This window comes from Mixophyes fleayi, chromosome 5 (assembly GCF_038048845.1).
Source record: "Mixophyes fleayi isolate aMixFle1 chromosome 5, aMixFle1.hap1, whole genome shotgun sequence".
In the NCBI taxonomy this organism is placed as follows: domain Eukaryota; kingdom Metazoa; phylum Chordata; class Amphibia; order Anura; family Limnodynastidae; genus Mixophyes; species Mixophyes fleayi.
This window is the reverse complement of record NC_134406.1, coordinates 34,509,630-34,528,977: the sequence shown is the minus strand read 5'-3', so window position 1 is coordinate 34,528,977 and position 19,348 is coordinate 34,509,630. Positions and strand designations below refer to the sequence as shown.

At 40.7% G+C, this 19,348-nt stretch overlaps 1 protein-coding gene across 5 annotated transcripts in view; it reads left to right on the top strand.

The window, feature by feature from the left end:
• The window catches only part of MPP7 (MAGUK p55 scaffold protein 7), a 259,014-nt gene that overhangs the window by 91,693 nt on the left and 147,973 nt on the right, over positions 1 to 19,348 (top strand). For all 5 annotated transcript variants that reach the window (XM_075212010.1, XM_075212007.1, XM_075212011.1 and 2 more), the window contains one exon: positions 6,997 to 7,115. In XM_075212010.1, the coding sequence (XP_075068111.1) occupies positions 6,997 to 7,115 (119 nt within the window). The remainder of the gene's footprint in view (positions 1 to 6,996; positions 7,116 to 19,348) is intronic.

The window sequence follows — 19,348 nt, the reverse complement described above, 5'->3', positions numbered from 1 at the left end:
CTCTTAATTGAATATGCCCCTATGAATCAGCACTTACACCTGCCCCATAACTGGTGCCCAGAACTTGAATCAGACGAATGTGAGTGCGGTCGACCTCTGCACGCCCGACCTTTGCACGCCCTTGCTGTACATTGCTGCAGAATTTGTTGCCATTTTATAAGAGATGATAATTGTACTTCATGAAAAATAACAATAGTGTATTGCTATTTGACCCTTAAGACTGGCAGTGTACCTTATGCTTCTATGACACTGCTGGTAGATGGCCATTGTTTATCTCTGGCATATATTTGGGTATTTCATAGTCTTTAAAATCATTGCAAGGCTACCTACTATACTGTGAGCCAAATGAAGTGGTAATTGTAAGTGTCTGCACATACTCTAGAGAAGCCGTTCTCGACCGATGGGGGCCAGTGCCTGTAGTGGGGCAGCAGATCGGGCTGTCCTGCAAGTGATCATTCTTCTATGACAACAGTGTTATTCTGAAGTAAGCTCAATGGTGACTTTGCCACATGTCTGCCAGTTGGCATTGGCGCATCACACGCAGTAGAGGAAATTTAATGCATGTAGCAGGAGGAGAAGAAATTGGGTATGGGGGAGAATGTGGTGAGGGTCTGTTAGATAAAAAAAAAAAAATCGGTCCCTATTTCCTATAAGATATTTGCAAATATGTCTATAAAACAGGTTTTGTGGTTAAATACAGTATGTGGGATTAAGTAGCTTTTAATATGTAGACCTAGGAAATAATCATTGTCATTCTAAACCCCAATAGCTTGAGTGCCCCTGGTCTATAGCTTTTACTGTATCTCCCAAATCTATATTGACAATTTTCCGTTCAGTGTACCTGTACCAATGTCATTCAACAAGACCAGGATTTACTACCGCACCCGCTCACACTATTAACATACATACTTACATAGACTGATATAGAGCTCTATGTTTAACTTGAGAAATAGTTACCTGTATATAAATATGGTGTATATCCCTGTATGTCTTTCTAGGTCAGCTTTCATTTAGGTTATTAGCGATGCTTTTCTTTTAATCATTCAAGATCCTCAGAACCAAATACAATCCTCGTATTTGTCTTTCTAGTAATACATTATTATTAGTCGCTGACTTCAATAATGTGAGTCACAATTACTTTCTGCTGCGAATGTTCCGTGTGTCTAAAATATATGACTATAAATATGGTTTGCATTTCGGTGTAATTGTGCACGCCGCATTTTCATGGATCAATCACTCGGCTCTCTATTCTTTAGCGTCTACAGGTAAATAGACATACTCAGACGTTCATTATAATTTCCCTCCCAGAGAACTCCTCAATTCAGAAATAACAAATTTGCCCATGTTCCAGATGTTCTTGATCACATTAGAGATGATTGACAGGTCAAGCATGATTATCTAACATGGCCAGCTAAACGGATAGTAGAAGACAATAATCCAAGTCATTTGCAATGAGAAGATTTGGAATCCGGGTTACCTTGTCAGACTGATTCTAAACAGATGCCAGGAAAGCACAGATCATTTCAAGCAGCTCAAAAGACTTCATAGAGTATATCCTTTATAAACATGGGGCAAATTGGATGAAATAAATATTTATCTTTTCCACAACAGATGCCCTTTTACATTATACCAGTAAACAGAAGGCTGACAATCCAATTCTGCAATTACCAATGTTTTATTTCAGTATATAATTATATTTCCGTGATAGGCGGGGTGCACGTTTTTTGATTTTCATTCTTCACTGCTGTTTATATAAAGATTGAATACATATCAAATTTGCTACTGGATTGATTTCATGATTTCCTGCTTTACATTATTTTTCTGGTAATTAACGGGAAATGGTATAAATTGTTTACATTAATGCACTAACAGGTATATGTATTGCACATAGTGGAGGCAGCTATTTTGTGGCCCAAACTAATTTTCATGGAAACAGTTCACAAGAAAACCAGTGACTGGAATATTCAGCATGTCCTAAGACAATAGACTAATAACTCATAAGTGCTTAATGACTTCACTGAGGCACTTAATGATAATGCAGCCTACCAGTTCACTGGGATTCATTGACATCAATGAAGCACAAGGCACTTCATGAGAATACAACATTCCAGTGACTGATTATCCAGTAGGCTGACTAGGCTGCAGCCTAGGGCACAAGGCTTTTTTGGGGGTGGGCAAAATATGACTTGAGAGGTATAAACAGAAATTAATTTTAAAATATAAGAGAAGAGTTCTATAAAGTAAAAAGTGAAAGAAAAATGTAGTAAGGTTTTAAACTTGACGTATTGTCATGTAAGAGGCTGAAGACCATGAGTCATCCTTGGACGAACACTTGAGAATAAACGAGTATGAGAGACAAAGATAGTGACAGCGCTGGCATTACAGTCCGCTCCACCTTCATGTCTTCCCTTCAGTAGTGCTCATTCACATCTCAGTAATACTATACAGTTCTGATTTTAATGAAAAGTAAATAAATGACAAAATTGCCACAACGTTTTAAGGAGCCATGTGGAGCAGATTTTTGAACACATGGAAACGTAAACTTTGGTGGTAGTGTGTGTGTGTGTGGGGGGGGGGGGGGGGGATACTGACTTTAACTTAAGAATGATTTCATTTCTACCTGTTGATTATTCTGGTGTGGTGGGCGAGTGGGTGCTACAAGCATATTGCCTGGGGCAGCCTGAACCCTTGATCAGATCCTGCTAGGAACAGTGACATCACTGAGTAACAAGGCATTTCTCGATAATGTAGACTGTCTTTTACTAGGCCATAGTGGCATCACGCTCTTCATGAGAATGCAGTTTATCAATTCACTGGGAAGTAGGGATATCACTGCTGGCTGCATAGCTGAGATACGCGCCTTTATGCTAGAAAATGCAGCCAGACAACTTGTGTGTTCACCCTACTAGTGATATCACAGATACAATGAAGCAGAAAGTTTTTAGTGAGTCAGTAGGCTGAATTCTCATGAATACTGTGATTTATTCCTCACATCCAGTCTCTCGCCCTCACTCCTGTCACCTCCACCTTTGTAATAATGCCAGACTACGCCCTTTTCTTAAGATGCTACCAAAAACACTTATCCATTCACTTATCACCTGCCTTGACTACTACAACCTCCTCCAATCTGGCACTCCGTCATCCATCTATCCCAGCTTCAATCAGTCTAAAATGTCACAGCAATACTGATCTTCCTCTCTCATCGCTCCACATCTGCTCACCATTTTTGCAAATCCCTACACTGGCTTTCCGTGTCCACCAGAATCGAATTCATATTACTCACCCTTACTTAAAAAGTCTTCAATAACACCACCTCTTTATACATCGCAAATCTCTTAATAAAATACTCTCCCTATTCGATCTACTAGTGCCTTACCTTGTTCTTGCCAACTTCTCCTGTGGCGCTACACACTTACGGAATTCCCTACCACAACCTTCAAACCTTTAAACTGTTATCTGAAAACCCATCTTTTTTTATTTCAGCACCACCTATACTACTCACACTAATGAAATCTCACAACTGTCCCAAACTCCACTCTGAGCCACACTCTAGCGAGTGTTGTTTCAGCTGTTTCCTATTCCAATTAGATTGTAAGTTCTCTTATGAGCAGGGCCCTCCTTACCCTTTGTTTTCATGTCTGCATTTATATTGTCTCCTTTATATGTCTATGTGAGGGATAGTCGCCTCTATCCGCTCCCTGATTTAATATCTTGTCATATATTCAAATAGTCAAACAATATATCACCTCTATTTCGTCAGCAAACTACCTTTACCTCTCACAAACCACCCTCTGTGCCTTCGTGACTTGGAAGCTTACTGTAATGGGGACACACAGGATTCCAGCCTAAATCTCGCACTCGCCTCTCTCTAAGGTTACAGATTTAAGTGGTCCCTCCCCAACACAGGCTTACACTTCCACAACTCTCTGCACTGCCACCAGCTACGTTTAAGGCCCCTAGCAAACCTATGACTTACCCAATTGCACAACTCTGGGCAAGAGTTAACACTTCCCATACTGGTATACTATGCTCCTTGTTATATGCAGGATAGCCCTGCACACACCAGCTATCAAAGCGTTCATAACACCTCAAGACTGTGACACAAATGTACATGCAGGCACAGACTAGGCTTGGTATACAAATGTATTAATAATTTACACATTAGCATTTAATTGGTTAACAGTAAACCTGATCAAGCAATCTTCTTCATAAAAGACTGTGAATTTGTTTAGAGCATTAAGGACAGCATTTATTATTTTTTTAGATTTAATATACAAAAAGTGCAATGCTTTCAGGTTATAAAAACAGATGATAAAGATGACAAAATTTACGGCAAAACAGATTTAAAAATGAAAGGACAAAGTTTAAGCATATAAACTTACATACGAGTTGTATAACCTGCGCCAATGGAAATTGGCTTGGAAGATGGACAGCTTATCAATGATGACTGACTTCCCAAAGGTCTGCCAATTTCTTTTAACTGGTCTTCTCTTTTTAAAGACACTTTTACACCTTTCCCCTCCTCCAGCGGTTGCGATCTCAAGAGAGGGCTAGTGACACAGTTTACAACCACAATTTGCATCTTCCCTGATTTAATACCCAATTCTAAATGTGATCTAACTTTCCTGTGGAGTGCTGCACAGACCCAATTTTATTATTAATAAATCCAATACAAATTTACGAATTTATAGATACCGAACAGCATATGTCTAGTGTATTAACTGAGCTAATACTGATTCCCTCTCCTTCTCTGCATGGCAGATAGCTTTATTTGGCATATGGTCTGCCCTTCATTATGCTATCTATGAATACGTGGTTGATCACTAATTATATAGATTTTAAGTGGCATTTTGGAAACTGAATTATATGTCTATATAAAATATAGCAAGCCATCATCCTCGTGTAAGACAACATGCTGAGCCGTTTCTATAAGTCTATTCAGGTGTTGAAACCCCATCCTATACCAGGACATAAGCTCACCACAGGAAGTCTTTTGAAGCTGGTCAGCTTCCCCTAAAGGTGACACTGTTCTCTTTTAACACGAAGGTAGGCAGAGCCACCAAGTAAACACGCACCAGTGCTTCTGGGTTCACATTTTACACCTTAGCTCACAGAGAAACTCAAATTATCAATTGATTAGTTTGATAAACAATATTTACACTGCAGTTATGATTAGACCTCATTCCCCACAATTGAGTTATTTGTTAATCCTTAAAACTGTAATTCCTCTCTGTTCACCACAATCCCTGTATGTCCTGTTTACCCTACTGTCGGCGCAATCGCGGCCTTACAAATCAACAATAATAAAACTGGTTTAGCGTACAAAGTGGCTGCCTCCAACAAGCCCATGTTCATTGAGCACCCACTTTGACCCTTGCTGGTTTGATACAGTGGAAATTGTTTCTGCCTGACCTTACAGATGGTGGATTAGAGAACTCCTTGTCTTTAATTGCTTGGTCTGTGAGCACTGTTTTCAGGATGTGTTTATTTGGGCGTCCATGTTACCGCTAAGACCACAGCTCCACTTGGCAAATCACTATGTACATTTATTTCCACGTGAAAAAAAAAAAAAAAAAGTATATTAATTTATTTGAGTTGAAAAGTCTTTTCTGTACTTCAAGGGACCATCTGTATCGCATTCTAAGTTTATGAGAAACCACTAGATACAGATCTGTATTTTGACCTCCGCAAACAAGTGTAATCTGAGAGAGCGTGTTTATATATTAGTGAGAGCACAAGCATGCCCCATGCCAGCTAGCGGAAAAACAAATAGGAACAGTGCGCTTTTCTAGAGTAGAATTACATTTTTAATGGCACATAGAGGGTCATGAAGGTTTGGGCATTACATCTCATTAATACAATATTTAGATTAGCATGCAAAATCTGGAAGCCCATCTTACAGTTTATCATGTTACTATGCCTTTTTGGTTAAACATCTTGTAAAGCTGTCCTTTTGATGAACAGCAACAGTTATTCAGACTAAAAATAATAGCAGACCCGTGTATTGGGGTTCCCTAGAGATTCTTCATGTTTTTGTAGACAGCAGACAGAAGAAAAAAGGCATTTTGTCCTTTTTACCCCTAGTAATCCCCCTGGAAAATTAAACATGTGCTATGAATTGATACCGGCTCATGCCAGGTTAGCTCCCCATAGAGGGCTCGCACAGTCAGTGCGGCTACATTCTTGGAATGCAGCTTGATAGTTTGTGTGTATGATGGATAGCTTTTGCTGTGCGCTACTGTAGAACACTGTGCTACTGTTTGCCTTGCAGGTTTTGCTCAAGTGTACCTCTAATAACTGGTAGTTGCAGCATGTTGGGCTTAACCCTCATTAAAAGAAAAATAAGAAAAAAAAAAAGCTAAAGGCTGGTACTCTACATTTCTACAATGTTTTCATGCTGTTGGTTAGGTTCTGATGTACATTGTTCATTTCTTGAGTAATGCTATGATATTAATATATGTATTCCACGTCAAAAATTGAAAACCACTAACCAGAGGTCTAAAATCACTGTATGATGTAGAATCGCAGCCTTAACTTTTATGGGACATATGAAAATACAACCCTTAATTGAGCAGTAAATTTAAAAAAAAAAAAAAAAAGTTCTATTTCAAAGAAAGTATAGTCCAGATTCGCCGGACCACCCCATTTATTTTTTTGGAAACTGTTTCAGTGAGTCATTTTATTCACTAACTTGCGTCAGTTGGGATGGAAAAGCAATTAAGTCCCAGAATGTGTTATGTGCTATCTTTTTATAATTTTAAAAAATGATTAAAGGGAAATTTGGTATCGGAATAGTGTAACGCAGGCAGATAGGTTAGTGAAAATGTTATATATGGTATTCTACAATTTATTTATCGATCTTTAAAGCCCCATCGGATTACTTGGCTAATAATTCAGTGGAAACTTCAGAGACTCATTGACATGTTCCAGACGAGCCATAGCACTGTTGGCTAAAATTAATGAGATTACATTTTCTGTTTTATTTTCGTTTTATAGGTCTATATGAGCTCTTGGCTACGCTACCAGCCCAGCTGCAGCCACATGTGGACAGCCAGGAAGACCTGACCTTCCTCTGGGATATGTTTGGTGAAAAAAGTCTCCATTCACTGGTGAAGGTAAGCCATATTGATGTGCCATTCATGACTCAAAGACAACATTATTGGGGATTATGTCTGAACGAGCTCGGAACTTTTACAACTCGTGGATGGTGTAATGCAGATAGGAGAAATATGAGTTTTGTCCTGACTACTATAACAGCAGACGGCCTTCAGTAAGTTGACTATTGGCACTTGTACCCATTCTTCAGACAAACTGCTTCCTGAAATACTTCCCTCCGTTTGGGAACTGTTCTGTAAAACTAACAATTTAACTTCTGAACAAAATAGTGGCTCTATGGTTAGCATTGCTGTTTGAGAGTGCTGGGGCCGTGAGCTGGATTCCAAACCAGAGCCTTATCTGTGTGCAGTTTGTATGTTCTCCCTGCGTTTATGTGGGCTTCCTCCGGATGCTCTGGTTTCCTCCCCCACTCCAAAAACATACTAGTAGGTTATTTGGTTGTGTAAAATGAACGTGTGTGTGTGTATGTGTGTTGGGGAATATAAACACTAAACTCCAATGGGGACTGATGTGAATGACAAATATTCTCTGTACAGTGATGCGTAATATGGTAGCGTTATATAAATAATAACAACTTGGCACTACCTGAACAGAGGAGCAGTTTGGGTCTGGGGGTTGTTTTTCTTTCTTTCTTTCTTTCTTTCTTTCTTTCTTTCTTCTTTTGTCTCCACGTTTGTTTGGTTTTTTTTTTTAACCATTTTCTGTGTTTAGGCTCAAATTCAAGAGCAAGCAGAATGTAAATAAAAATAGCACGGGCTGTTATTCAGAGAAAGAATGCGTTAAAAACGAAGACACAAACACTGATGATAAAGCAAGGAATGTAATTTAAGTGTGGGAGGAAACCAGAGCACTCGTAGAACACCCACACAAACACGGAGAGAACATGTAAACCCCACATGGAGAAGGTCCTGGTCGGACTCAAACCCATGATCCCAACTTTGTGAGGCAGCAATGCTAACTGCTGTGTTGGCTTAATAACGTCTGTATAAATGATGAGGAGTCATTGCTTAGCAGCAATGCTAACCACTGTGCATACAAGCAGAGACAAATACTTTCAGGGTGAACAGAGGAACGCTACTATTACCTATGTATGCTGTTCAACATACAGGACCCTCAGCAATGTGTGACGCCTCTCCTGGGAATAGGGTGGGGGTGAAACCTATTTTATAAAGTTCTTTAAATAATGATGTTTTCAAGAATTAAAACTCTGTCTGCTCTTTGTGACAGATGCACTTTGAACAAAAGATAACTGGTAATATTTTTTCTTTTAGTCATATAATGTATGCTGCTCCTATATGGTCTTTCTAAGACAACTTTGCTGATTAAGCTCTCTGGTGTCTGACTGGGATAGAGAGAACCAATGAGGATGCTTTGGGGTCAGACTGTGGGAGGTGGGATGAATTACAGTGCACATTGAGTTAAGCCTCTTCCTCATTTGTCATAATGAGATTTAAATCTATGGACCTTGCACAAACCTTTGCATCAGAATGCGAGGGGTTAACATGTGACCACTGACAGCAAATGCTTATTCAACATACACAAATGTTTGCTTGCCCTGACTGCTAGCACAGAACATTTTAGACTTTTTCATTTTTTTTGAATGGTTAACATTAAGAACTTGGAGTTAAGCTTAAATAAATAAATGTTCACAGAGAAAAATTATAAGGAATATATATGTATTTTTTTGAGGTCCCGCATGGCAGTGGTTCAGTAGCCACATTAATTTAACATAATTTCCTTTAACAAAGTCAACTGAAACTCTAGTAAGTTGTTTCATATGATGGCTTTATTCCATAAAAATAGGGCTTTCACATAATTGTAGCAGAGAAACATGAAGAAAGTATCTATTCTGAAGGAAGGTTGTGAAGATATTTTTCACCATTCCTGTTACTATTACATAGAAGGGGAGCTATTCGAGAGGACTCTGGGAGTACTCTGTTGCCAGGAGCGCAAGTCACTCTGTACAGAAGAAAGTAATGTAAATCTTACAGTGTACTTCACCAACACACAGTGGAGTCAGCCATATTGGGGACTCAACCATGATTCACGAGAATAGAACGTTTGGACAAAGCAGTTAGTGGACTGCTTTCTCCTAGCTGCTGTTGTAGATTTCACAACTTGCTCCTGGTTTCTTGTCTGGGTCTTGGAATATTGGATCCTGTCTACCCAATACATAAACTAAAAACCATAAAGCTTTAAAACAGTGACGGACAACCTGACATACTCCTAGGACAACCTGACATACTCCTAGGACAACCTGACATACTCCTAGGACAACCTGACATACTCCTAGGACAACCTGACAATCTCCTAGTGTGGCTTCAAAAAGCCACACATTACCCTTAATTTCAAGAATTAAAAACCGCCCCAAAACTTCCTCTGTGCCCTCCAAAACACTCATCCCATAAATGCTCCCTCACGTCACTCACTTGCTCCAAAATTCTACTACACGCCACAAATTGCCCCCACAAGCACCCATACTCACACTTGCCATAAAATGCCCCCACATACCTTCAGATCCAACATGTATTACAAAACAAATAAGAATGAGCTGGAGGCTGCTGATAAAGTCTGGCCAGGTCACTTGTTGTCCACCACAGCTTTAAGAGGACTTTCATTGTTAATGGGACACCTCTTCATTCTTATATGATTCAATACAACACAATATATTTTGATCCTAAAGTGCCACACAGAGTAAAACGTGCCTGCTCCACTAACATGTTTACGCATGTACATGTTGTTATAATATATATATATATATATATATATATATATATATATATATATATATATATATATATATATATATATATATATATTATGTGTATGTATATGAGATGAGAAATACACGCACACACAACACACCTAGTTGTATCTCTATGATTTTCTATGTATAAGGTACCAGACCCTTTAATGTTTTAATGACAGCGTTCAGATCTTTGACCATATAAAGACACAGGAGCATATATAGTGGTTCTATACTCTTATCCTTATAATTTGCAGAACGGAGTAGGAATGCTGAAGTGGTAACATAAGTCCTAGTTATACGTTAAACAAACTGTCTGTATACTGAGGTAATTTGAATGCGAACTTGTTTGTAATAAAGTGAATTTATTAAAAAAAAGTCCTAGTTATATAAATTACATATGGGAGATTGTTCACCTATTAAAATCACTTGTTTATTTTATTTTTCTAATACACAAATAATGATGGTATATGTACAAACTTGTGTATCTATATAAAGCTTGTGTATTAGAAGGAATAGCATCCCACCCAATGTAAATGAATAAGGATATGGGATATCCCCATGGATTACTGTGACTTATAAAAGCACTTGGTCTGTGCTAGGGTGTGTCTCTCTAGGGTCATGTAACTCCTTAACGCCTTCTAACGTCCTTGTAATTTACAGTAGGAGAGGTATTTCATATATAATATACAGTAGGACATATGTTCTCTGTTATGTAATTTAGTGGACTCATGTTTAAACTCTTGCACATCTTACCTGTCTAAATGTGTTTCAGCATTGGCTAGCAGCACACCTCTCCCTGCAGAATTGTTACAGGAGTCCTCAGTGACTTATCACTGCTTAGGAAGTAAGTGATCAGCTGCTCAAAGGATGGATAAAATGTGTTGAGAAATACTGCACCTCAGTGTGGCCTCCAGTCTCTTGAATTAAATTTCACTTCTCCTTTCAAGATGGATTATTCATTCCCCATTGGGCAATAAACTCCTGATCTGATTGCAAGCATAAAATTGGTTCTTATTGCCCAGATCATAAATAATTTGTTCGAGTGGATTACACACCGGAGAACAGAACGGTAAAATCATTATGATGAAACCGAGTGGACTGGCAAGAAGGCATTTTAACTACCAGTTTGTGTTGGGATGTGTGTGTGCGAGTTTGGCGTTGAAACGGATTGTCAAATCGGTAATTTAGATCTTTTTTCCCCCCATATTGAAAGTAAATTATTTCCATCACTCTGGCTTCATATGCTCAGTTTGTGGTTAGCACTAAAATATGTTCTCTATCTCACTGTATCTCTGAGGGCTAGATGTCAAGTAATCCTCAGTTTAAGAGGAAAAGAAATAGATAGAGTTACATGTGAAAATAAAGCATATTGGTAGTTTGTGTGCGTTTTCATATGGTATAGTTCAGTCAAAATCTATTTATTTAAAAAAAAAAGTTACGTACTCTCTAGACCCCCCTGGAGTGTGGTTATTTGCAGTTGCTGAACTTTGCTCCTCTGGTTGAAGTGACCGGAAACTTTTTAGAAGACGTACCTTGTGACTCTTGTCTTGCAAGCTTACTAACCCACCAGTCTATTAACCAGACATTAATTTTCTGTTTGATTACATTTTTTTTATGTTAATACAAAAATTAAAGAGCAATTATGGAATCCTGTTTTTCAATCATGTAGTTTTTATAGATTTTAAGGACAAAACAAGCAAAGAAACACAATTTAATCTAACCCTCTAAACCAATAGGTATTAGAGTACCATTTAAAGGCACGGCATTCTCACAAATATGAAAACAATATTCATGGGTAAATCAACAAATTCGTGGATATGGAATGTTGCATCCAATGCATTTAGACAGACAAAAAAAATTACAACAGAAGTAATGGTTAGCAAATTAGTACAATCAGCATAGCGCACATGGCTAAGTATTCCAGGAGTCCAGTAGTCAAGGTATCTGATATTTATGGACTAGGGGAATTGCAAATCACCAGAGCGTAGTCTACATTTTGATTTATACCAACAGGACCAAATCTTATGATATTTATGTATTGCATTTCTACTGTCATGGTTCAAGTTTTCCTCCAGAGGTGCCAAAATAACACACCTTATGGTCAACAGGAGGTGCTACACTTACTGTGTCACACACACATCTCCACACCTCAGTCCAGGATCCATTCACCACCTGCCACTCTCACATGTGCCAAAATGTGCTTGCACTAGAACCATTTTGGGCAGTTCGAATTACTTCTGCTACCCATTTTAAGTAGAAAAGCCAGAGAGTGATGTGCCCTGTGAAATAAATATAGGTGTATTTCTTGGAACCAAATCTCTTATATTCTTAAGAATTTGAGTCCATGCCTCATCAGATAGTGGTCCCAGGTCATCCTCCCACTTGGATTTAAGAGACGATAGTCCATCATGCGTAAGGTAAAAGTTAAGTCAGAATAGAATGAGGACATGACTCTTCTCTTACACACATTTACCAATATTTTCTTAATAGCGGAAACAGAGTTGCAGAGAAGAGACACATAAATGGGAATTAATAGCATGTTTCAAATAGAATTGGGAAATCCAAATTCCTGTCTCATTTGGTCAAAGGATTTAAATAGACCATTGCAATAAAGATGGCCCACTACAAGCACACCAAATGTATGCCACATATCATCCTTAGTGAACTTCTTCAGTTTGTAGAGTTTTATCATTTTTCCATTAAGGCGTGTCTGGATCATAGCCCTCCCCACCCAAATTACAGCTGCATTCCATACCTCAATCGCCTGCATAATGATAGGGGCTATCGTTATTTCCCCCCACCTGCCTACCAGAAGAGCCTGAATTGGTTTAGATGGAGTCCCTGTTAGCACACCAAGGAACCCCAACAAAGCACTGATCCCAAAACCCTGATCCACTCGATTAAGTGAAACGGTTGCTCTTCTAAATAATACAGTTTGAGATTAGGAAGGGCCAATTCACCAGAAGCATTGTATGTGCAAAGTTACCCATTTATTACCCCCAAATAAACAGAGATTTATTTATTGAAAGATTGAAACACTATCGGGGATATGTATAGGAGAATGTGTAAACTAAAAAGCTTTTCTTTTTGCAACAATCATTTTAAAAAGATTAATTTTCCTACGACATGCTAAGAGGAAGTCTTTTTCACAAATGCGTCTTTGGGTTCAGTGTTCCGTTTAATGAATTCTGTGGGTATTTGAGAAATCCAGATTCTTAAGTACTTAAAACGCAGTGTCCATTGCAGGGAATGATGAAGAATTATCTCAACAAGGCCGATACCATGGATTGGGAATATACTGGATTTATCCCATTTGATATTAAGACCAAAGAACTGGCCAAAATAGTCTACTGTATTAAGAAGGCTAGTCGGTGAGTGTTCTACATTGACATAAACAATAGCATGTCGTCCGCATAAAGAGCCATAGAATCCGTGACCCCCTATCAGGGAGACCGTGAATATCAAGATGTGCTCAAATCAAACATGCCAGCAGCTTTATAGCCAGCTCGAACAGCGCAGGGGACAAAGTACACCCCTGTCTAGTGTCCATAGGCAGGCTAAACAGAGCCATTTTGTAGCAGTAAATGCACAATCTTGCCGCTGGGGCAGAATATAACCATTTAATCTATTGAATAAAATTTGTACCAAGTCCAAACCACCTCAGCAACTCCCATAAGTAGATCCACTCATCGGAGTTAAAATCCTTGGCAGCATCAAGAGATACCACCAATGCCCCATGGACCATCTGTAGATGCCTAAACAGGCAACGTAGGTTAGTAGATTTGTCTGGCATAAACCCCATCTGGTCTGGGTGCACTATTTGACTAATTATGGTGTTCAGTATAGTGGCAAGGAATTTGACCAATATTATTACATCAGAACCCAGCAGGGAGATAGGATGGTAGGAGTCTCTGTGAAGGCTTAGGTAGTACTATGATCAAGGCTTCCGACATGGAAAGGGGTAGAGTGCGCAAGTCCAAAAGTTGTGTATCCTTATATAAAAATTCAGAGATTTCTCCACCCCCAATTATTAGATAAGTCAATAGGAATACCATCCATACTTGGCGCATTATTATTTGGGGATTATAAGGGGATGTTCAAAAATTCTGCCGACTCTCGAGAGACTAAGCAACCAGGTAGTGCTTAAGTAAGAGATTGCACTTACTAAGTATTCTATATCCGACACCAAAGGAGCCAGCCTATAGGATAGGAGAATAAGGTCTGTTTGAGAACGCGTGTGGCATAAGGTAGAATGGCAAGATAATTGCTGTGTGTGAGGGTGTCTTAAGTCTCCAGATGTCATCAAGACCTATTTCCTCGAAGAGTCTGGAGAAAGGGGTAGCCGGGAATATAATCTGGACATGGACTGAATCCAGGACATGAAGATCACCCAGACACACCACTGGGGTTTCCCGTTAGAGGACCATAAAGGCTGCCACTTATTTTAAGTGTGTCCGTATTATAAGGAGATGGAATATAGAGTGTGAGAACTATAATGAGCAAAGACCCAAGAACCGTTCTCAGAAACCCAAATTTCCCAAATGTGTTTATTTGTATGTGCTCCAGTGTGAAGCGCAAGTACTTTTTAACTTGAATAGAGACACCTCTAGCACTTGGGGAATGCACTGAATGACATACTTATCCCAACCATGGCCATTTAAGAGCCAAGACCCTACTGCCATAGAGATGGGTTTCAACTAAATCGGTAAAGAAAAGGTATAGAAACTACGCCAAATGAGAGTTGAGACCCAGAAGATCCTCTTCATTCTTTTCTTTTTACAAGACAACATAAAGGTAATTCCTGCATCGGGATAATTGGAGAATTTGCAGACTCTATAGATGAACAGCAGGTTGGAACTGCAAGAGATGGGGAAAACTTTCTGATCACTGAATCAGTAAAGATTTGTAGACTTGAAATTATAGGATGATTGGTCTCCGTTAAGGGATTTGCCCATTCCAAGGCTTCCCCTCTAAAGTTGGGCAACAAGAAAAATACCTGCCTGTTTTGGTTGTTGATAAGGCCCAGTACAGAGGTAAAATAGGATGCATAAAACCACAAAATGGCACTTAATTGAGAGAGGTTCCCATCAAAGGCAAGTGACCTGAATTCAGGACACTATTGCTGAGAAGCGGACCCTGGACACTCTGACTGAGAAGCAGACCCTGGGGAGTTACCGGCTGGGATGGACATAAGACTCAAAATTTGTACTTAGATGAAGTAGAAAGGTCAAATACATAACTGAGCACAAGTCTCTGGGGGCTTGGACTGAATACCTTTGGCAGGAGTCAGCTCGGGTTGGGCACACGACTTGGAGGAAGGCCTGGGTTGGTCACACTTGATGGAACTAATAGGCACCTCTGACCAAATGAGGCATTTGGGCTGGACAGTATTATGAGGCATCTCCGGCTGGACAGTGCAGTGAGGAAGTTCTGGCTGAAGGGACAACACCGTCACTAGAGCAGGCTGGAGGCACTGGACACCCTCTGGAGCAGGCTGAAGGGGTATCTTACAAAATGGTTTTGTATACAATACCAACTTGAATTCGTTTTCTGAGACCAGAGAGACCTTCAGATTGCTAGGAGGTAATTTGGGTCTTCGCAGTGGGAAATGCTCTTAGCTAGCACAGTAAAGGCATAGACTTACCCTTCTGTGCGTGTATTCCATCTCAGATAAAGAGGGATGTGGGTAGCCTGCTGGTTTAAGATCTTCAGAAGTAGAGACCCCAGGTATTGGAACAGGTACAGCACAAATAGTCTGTTAGTTAACGAAGTACATCCTTTTGCAGACTGTACTATGTGACAATGTTTTCCCTGTAAAAATAATTTGTTGTTCTTGAGTTGGTACTTGAGCAAGAACCATTTCAAACAGAGACGGAAAGTTGTTCAAGCACCTCCAGTAACAAGGCAGATACTTGTGATAATTGGGAGCGAAGCTGAAGACTTTTTTTTTTAAGAATGATTGGCACCACTGGACTCCTTAGCGGCACCCAGAACCGTAGTCTTTTGCGTAACTGACTCTCTAGTGTATCCCCTTGCTGTTACACATGGGCTGGTACCCCCGACCCTCTTGCTTTCAGATCAGGGTTGCTGTGGATGGTACCCCTGGCCTTTCACAGTGGCCATCACTGCAGGTAGCGGGCTAAGCGTTGGTACTGGAATGCTGTGTCCAAACCTCTTATCGCCCGTAAAATGGAATAAATTTGTGTCTAATCTGCAGGTGACAGGAATAACAGCAGGGAAGAAGTTGTCAAGGCAGTATCTTGATGCAAATGATCTTTATTAGCTCAAGTGTCCGAATAAGGACAGTTTATACACTAGTGTAAGGGACTAGTGTTCTCCAGAAGTACAGGTGGTATAATATATTACATGGTCAAACAGCTCTCCTTTTTTATACAGATTCTGACACAAATCCTGGTAGGGGGTAAGCCAGCCCCCTGAACCGAGATGGATTTTCAAAAAACAAATTTCTTCCCCCTGGTCTCAGAAATAGATACATTTCCTATACCAAAATACCCACAATAATAAAAAAAATCAGTCCCTTTCTAATACACAATATCAAAAAAAGTACATTTGCAATTATATAAATTAGCGTGCTGCTATAATAATTTAAATATATTTATATAAGTTATTTATAAGTGATGCAGCCACAGGCAGTGAACCAGGGTGGGTGCTGATTATGGAGGGAGGTTAACTCCTGTTAGTGAGGTGGAATGTGCAGTGATAGGACAGCATCACCTCTGCAGGGCAGATTCACATAAAGGCAAAGTCCAAGCATAGTTCTTAGCAGACAGGAGCTGCAAGAGGCAAGCAGCATCCTCATGGTAGATGCTGCAGTGCAGCCGGAGGCAGATCGGGACAGAAATGCAGAAAAACACATGCCATATAGGACAGAGGAAAATGCAGAAATAGTGATACCTGTAACTAAAGCTAACCCACCACATATACCCTGCATAACGTTAAACAGCTAGGGTATACAGGTTTCCCAAAAACAATCCTAACCTACATCTAACCTATATTACTACTATATCAATGCCAAAAGTTAAACGTAAGTACTGAAAAGACTATAAAACTAACTTGCATCAAAGAACTCTCCTGTAATATCTGTAATATATTATCCTGCAGAACCAGAAGGGAACAAATAATAGTAAAGCAAAGGCAACACAATATACCGGATATAAAGTAGTTGAAATCCATCACCTTTGTGCTTGGGCACCAGCTGGAGGTCTGCCATCGAGCCAGTCCATTGTGTCTCGAGCAGTGGTGAAGGAATGGCATCTCCCACCACCCGATGTCTGACTGGAAATAACATGGCATAGGTAAGTTGTGTGTATCTAAGCCTTCTTTTAATTTGGAGAAATGGAACCCTAATTTTTTTGGACTTCCATAGCAAAATCTGAGAAAACGGATACAATTTGATTGTCAAACTTAAGAGGGCCTTTTACTCTAGCCAGTCTCAAAATCATGTCCTGGTCCCTGTAGTGAAACAACTTGGCAATAAATGTGCGGAACGGAACCTCTGGTTATGGAGGCTGCGGCGATGAGCTCATTCAACAGCAAATTGAGTTGCAAAGGCATCTTTCCCGAGCTGTCACACAAGCCAAGAAAATATTCAGGATTGGAGCCTTTAGCTCTCTCAGGCAGCCCTACAAATCTCAGGTTTTTCCTTCACAGTCTACCATCTAAATCAGACATCTTTTGTTTGCTGCCATTGATTTGGGCTTCCAAATCACCTTTCATGGCAGGCCTACGTGGAGTGTGGATGGGATCCACAGCGGCGCAAAGCTGGGAGGACACCAGGTACAGCGGATGGCAAGTCAGTTGCTATGTCACTCACCGGACCGTGAGTGCCTCTTCCCGGACATTTAGGAACCGTGGCCGTCCACCATCCTGAGGGTCTGCGCATGCGCAGCCCTTTTCTATACTTCAGTGTATACCCCTTTAACTTAATTGGCAGATCAGGCAACCTCCCTATATTAAGCACCTGTGGTCACTACCACGTTGCCTGATCTTGGAGTCTCATTCCTCATGAGTCTCTGAAGGTGTTCCTGTATTACTTGTGTATTCAGTGCTGCTGATTCCTGTGGTTTCCAAACCACTTCTACTACTGTGGTTCCATACCACTTCTACCATCAACTGTGTCATCATGACTGTTTGCTGATTCCTATCTGCTGCCTCCGTGCACTACAGTCTTCTACACCACTTCAACGTTATTTTATATCTATGTGACTGTTTACTCATTGCTATCCGCTGCCTCCGTGCACTCCAGCTTTTACCTCACTCACCTGCTTCTCATCAAGTCTGTTTGCTGATTTCTATCCGCTGCCTCCGTGCACTACAGTCTCCTGCTTGCAACTCGCCTGTGTTCAACATCGTGACTGCCAGCTGACTACTATCCGCTGCCTCTGTGCACTACAGTCTCCTGCTTGCAACTCGCCTGTGTTCAACATCGTGACTGCCAGCTGACTGCTATCCGCTGCCTCTGTGCACTACAGTCTCCTGCTTGCAACTCGCCTGTGTTCAACATCGTGACTGCCAGCTGATTACTATCCGCTGCCTCCGTGCACTACACTCTCATCTCATCTTTGCTGTGACTTCCTCGAGACTGCCGCTTTCCATTACCATCTGCTACACTTCGTGATCTACAGCTCCTGCCCTGCGCTGCACTCCTGTTTCCCATCGCTGTTGGTTCCTGTGGTTGCTACTGGTTACCTCCGTGTGCCGCTGAGTCCTGCCGCTGTGGTCAGCGCTATCGTCCATCTCCTGCTGATCCACTCTCCACGCCTTCACGTGTTCCACTGGCCTCTACCCTCCTGTCAGCATTGGATTTGTATCTCTTCTACTACCCTCTGCTGGATCATCTCCATTCTCCTGGGTTTCCTATGAGTCCAGTTCCACGTGTTGCTGACTCCTGTGGATTCGTGTCCCTGTCGGTCTGCTCACCTGTGCGCTGCACCTGCTAGACCGCTGCTTCTCCTATCCAGGGACTTCCTATCCAGTCGGCCTCCAGCCGCTCAGGTACCGCTGCAATCCCATCTGACTGCTTCTGCTGAACCACGGTATGCATACTTCTCATTGACTGTGCTGTGTATTGCATATCTTGCTGGACTGTGTTTGGTTCTCTCTGGAGTCTGCTATCCGCTGAGTCTATTGCCATCATTGACTGTGTTATCATTGTGCTGGACTACTTCAAGAGACTTTCTAGATTGCAGACCTGATCAGTCATTTACATATATATATACCTTTATTGTGCATATTACTGTGGATCGTGTATAAGGTGCCTGTGTATATCCTGTGTTGCAGTCTTCCCCCGTGCACCTCCTCACATATATATGCAGTGGTACAACTTGCTGATGTCAGACCACTGATCCCTGTTTCCGGTATCACCTGTTCCATTATCCTCTCACATAGCAGTGGTACAACTTGCTACCGCAGACCACTGACTTCCTGGATACCTCCACTTGGATTCCATTCCTTCACTCAGAC